At 53.4% G+C, this 3,439-nt stretch overlaps 1 protein-coding gene across 1 annotated transcript; it reads left to right on the top strand.

Moving 5' to 3' along the window:
- The first annotated feature begins 607 nt into the window (after nucleotides 1-607).
- Nucleotides 608-1,302, top strand: LOC136489820 (uncharacterized). The gene is made up of 2 exons (XM_066486359.1): nucleotides 608-852; nucleotides 951-1,302. Exons 1-2 carry the CDS (start codon nucleotides 608-610, stop codon nucleotides 1,300-1,302), a joined length of 597 nt encoding a protein of 198 aa, XP_066342456.1.
- The last annotated feature ends 2,137 nt before the right edge of the window (nucleotides 1,303-3,439 follow it).

Genomic DNA, 3,439 nt, shown 5'->3' with positions numbered 1-3,439 from the left:
GGTAGATCATGATTTTAGGAGCTCAACAAAACTGGTTTCACTATTTTTGGACAGCTACATAATTTTATATTGATTTTACAAATTTGTTCCCGAGCTAAATTAGCTAATCGTTTTAGAAATAAAAAGACCAACGGCCATCAGCCGGCCCAACGGCCCGTTTGGCCAGGCCCAACGGCGAGCGGGCGGTGGTCCAGGTGGGCGCACGACCAGCGGCCCGGCAATGGCGATAACCGCGCTGGTGGCCCAGGCACATAGCGCACGTACGCGAGCAGGCCGTGGGCGCGAGCAGGCCCAGCGCGGCAGCGGACCGAGGCCGGCAGGCCCAGCGCGGAAGCAAGCGAGCGCGGCAGCGCGGCCCAGCGTGGACGCAAGCGCGGCAGCGGGCAGGCCGGAGCGCAGACTGCGGCACGAGCTGGCCCAGACGAACAGAGCAGGCCACGGCGTATTCCAAATGTATTCGCTGATTAATTTTCCTACACGAAACGGCCACAAATTAGAGGTGACGTCAACAAGCTAGCTTACGCTTGCACAGGCATGGCGTCTCGGAACTGCAGCGCGGTGGAGCTCGCACTGGGGAGGGCCGGCACCGGCAGCCGTTGCTGCGGAGATGGAATGGCGCGGCCACTCGGCCCAGGCGGGTGCTACGGCACAGGCGCTGGGGAGCAGCGGCCCAGCGCGGGACCGGGACACGGGCGGCGATGCCGTGCGGGTCGCGGCCATGGTGGTTGCGGCAGCGGCCGGGGCACTTCGGAGCACGGACGACGGAGACACGGCGAGGAAGAAGGCCGGCACCAGCGGAGTCGTGCGGGTCACGGATGGAGAGGCGGCTCGGGCGCGCGGACTGTTGCAGAGGTGGGACGCTTCACCGACGACGATGCTCGTACCCGAGGCACACGACCATGGCGGACGGGAGCTGTGCGTGGCCATGGCGACTGACTGTGGAGGAGAAGGAGAGCAGCAGAGCGCAGGACGCGGCTGGACAAGCTGTCTGCGAGCAGAGCCGCGGCGGCGCTGCGGGACTCGGGCTCGGCGACTGCGGATGCTGTGGCTGTGGACCAGCGCGGACCCGTGGGGCACGGCAGCGCGGCCATGGTGCGTGCTGCGGGCAGCGAACCGGCGCGGGCCAGAGCGAAAAGGGAAGGGACGGCACTGCACGGGAGCGTGCGCGAGCAGCGCGAGAAGAGAAAGGGAGAAGGGGCGCCGGTGCCCGCGTGCAGGAAGGAGGCGAACGGCAGAGGCAGCACGACTTCCAGACTTAAGCCGCGCGAGGGTAGCAGCAGCAGCCTGATCTCGGCACAATGACAGGCAACACCGGAGACGAACAGGGTAGCCAAGAAAGCAAGGTAGACAGGGAGACAAGAACGTTGGAACTCGTGAATTGGAGCCTTGCTCGCTGGCTACGGAGACAGCAGAGGCAGGGAGTGGTCATGGCGTGTCAGTGGTTCGACAGCTGCCAACACTCACAGAATCATGAGAGGACAAGGCTATGCACAGAACAGGCTGTGGAGTCGTGTGCCCTCGTCAACGGGAACAGAGAACTACCCGGCCACACTGTTACGTAAAGGAGTAGTAGAAATACATGCTGCTGCTAATCGCAACGTGTATATATATATATACACATGCATACATATATATACATACATACATATATATATATATATATATATATATATATATATATATATATATATATATATATATATATATATATATATAACGATTTACTACTTTCATCAGTTTACAACGTCTCGGCACAGGAAAATTTCAGCAACTCGAATTTAAATTTGATTCAAAAGCTATATATATATATATATATATATATATATATATATATATATATATATATATATCCTTCTATTTATGAATGGGTTTTATTTTATTTATAACATTGATTTTCATGCTTAATCTAATAGAACGAACCGTTTGCTATTGATTGGCTCGAACTGCCGTTCGTCATTCCTAATTATTTCTACGCCCGGCGTGATTCAACTTAAGCGTTTATTCGAGTCCGCGAAACTAAGTCACACAAGGTTCGCTTATCGCTTCACGTACGTTTAAATTAAAAATTCCAAGGAACTCGTTTTGAAAATCCGACTTAGGCCTAAATCACGGCGCTAAAAAGGATCGTAACACCGGAGTGTTACAATAAGGCTACCAAACCGAGCTAAAACATGGCACCTTTTCTTAACCCGATTTCACAAAATAAATTCCTAAACATTGCCTTGTCTTGCTGCCTATGAGCTTGAAAATATTCTAAGTCTTTGAGCAGATCTTGATTCCAAGTTGCATTTCTAGTCTATTAGAAACATTAGCTAGCAAGGTTATTTTTCAACAGCAAGGATTTCATTGTCATCTACAAAGTTCATATTCTAAACTTTATTTAAGTGCCATATAGATGTTCTATAGTATTTTTGTTCAATAAAAATTGGTTTAAAACCCTACTTGATAATTACATGAGTTGTGGAATAGCTTCTCGTTTAGCTTTTTTTATTGATCATTTTAGGTTGCAATACTTCATCTATTCACTCCATCACATGCATTATCACGTAAACAAGATGCTCATGACTTGATTTGGAAATTTGTTTAGGGCGTAACACTGAGGGTGTTACAATCTACTACATGTACAATCGTATCTTCGATATACAACGGGAAGTTAGCAGCGGTTACAAGGACAACGAAGACGACGATGACAACAACAATAGCGCCGGTTCACAGGAGGCACTCTGCAATGATCCACATTGTACCTGCCCTAATCACAAGAACAAGGGGCCTTTGCCGCCACCCCCTATCGGGGACCAATACTAGGGTACCCGAAGAGGAGGAGCTAATAACCATCAACGTTGATACGTCTGAGCAGTCAAGAGCATGACTACAGCTCCAACCGACCCCCAGGTGCGTGGACTCCACCTCGCTCGACCCCTTAGGGTGGCTCTGCCTTGCCTGACACCGAGGCCACGGGCTCTGCCTTGCCGACCCCTAAGGGTTGGCTTCGCCTCGCCCGACACCAAGGCCGCGGGCTCCGCCTTGTCTGACCCCTGAGGGTGGCTCTACCTCACCCGACACTGAGGCCACGGGCTCCACCTCGCCCGACCCCTGAGGGTGGCTCTATCTCACTCGACACCGAGGCCGCAGGCTCTGCCTCGCTCGACCCCTGAGGGTTGGCTCCGCCTCACCCGACACCGAGGCCACGGGCTCCGCCTCGCCCTATCCCTAAGGGTGGCTCCACCTTGCCCGACCTCTAAGGACTGGCTCCGCCTCACCCACCTTTAGGTTTGGGCTCCACCTTGCTCGAGCATTGGGTTGGTGGTCCACCTTGCCCGGCCTCTGGGGAGGAACTCCGCTTCGCTCGACCCTGAGGCCGGGGGCTCCGTCTCGCTCGATGGAGACCCATACCGCTGTCAACCACTCCAGGTACAAGCGTATGGGCTTGGGTCAAAGC

Source organism: Miscanthus floridulus, chromosome 10, assembly GCF_019320115.1.
Source record: "Miscanthus floridulus cultivar M001 chromosome 10, ASM1932011v1, whole genome shotgun sequence".
NCBI classification, from domain to species: Eukaryota; Viridiplantae; Streptophyta; class Magnoliopsida; order Poales; family Poaceae; genus Miscanthus; species Miscanthus floridulus.
The sequence above is the reverse complement of the archived record's forward strand: the minus strand, read 5'-3'. Positions and strand labels throughout refer to the sequence as shown.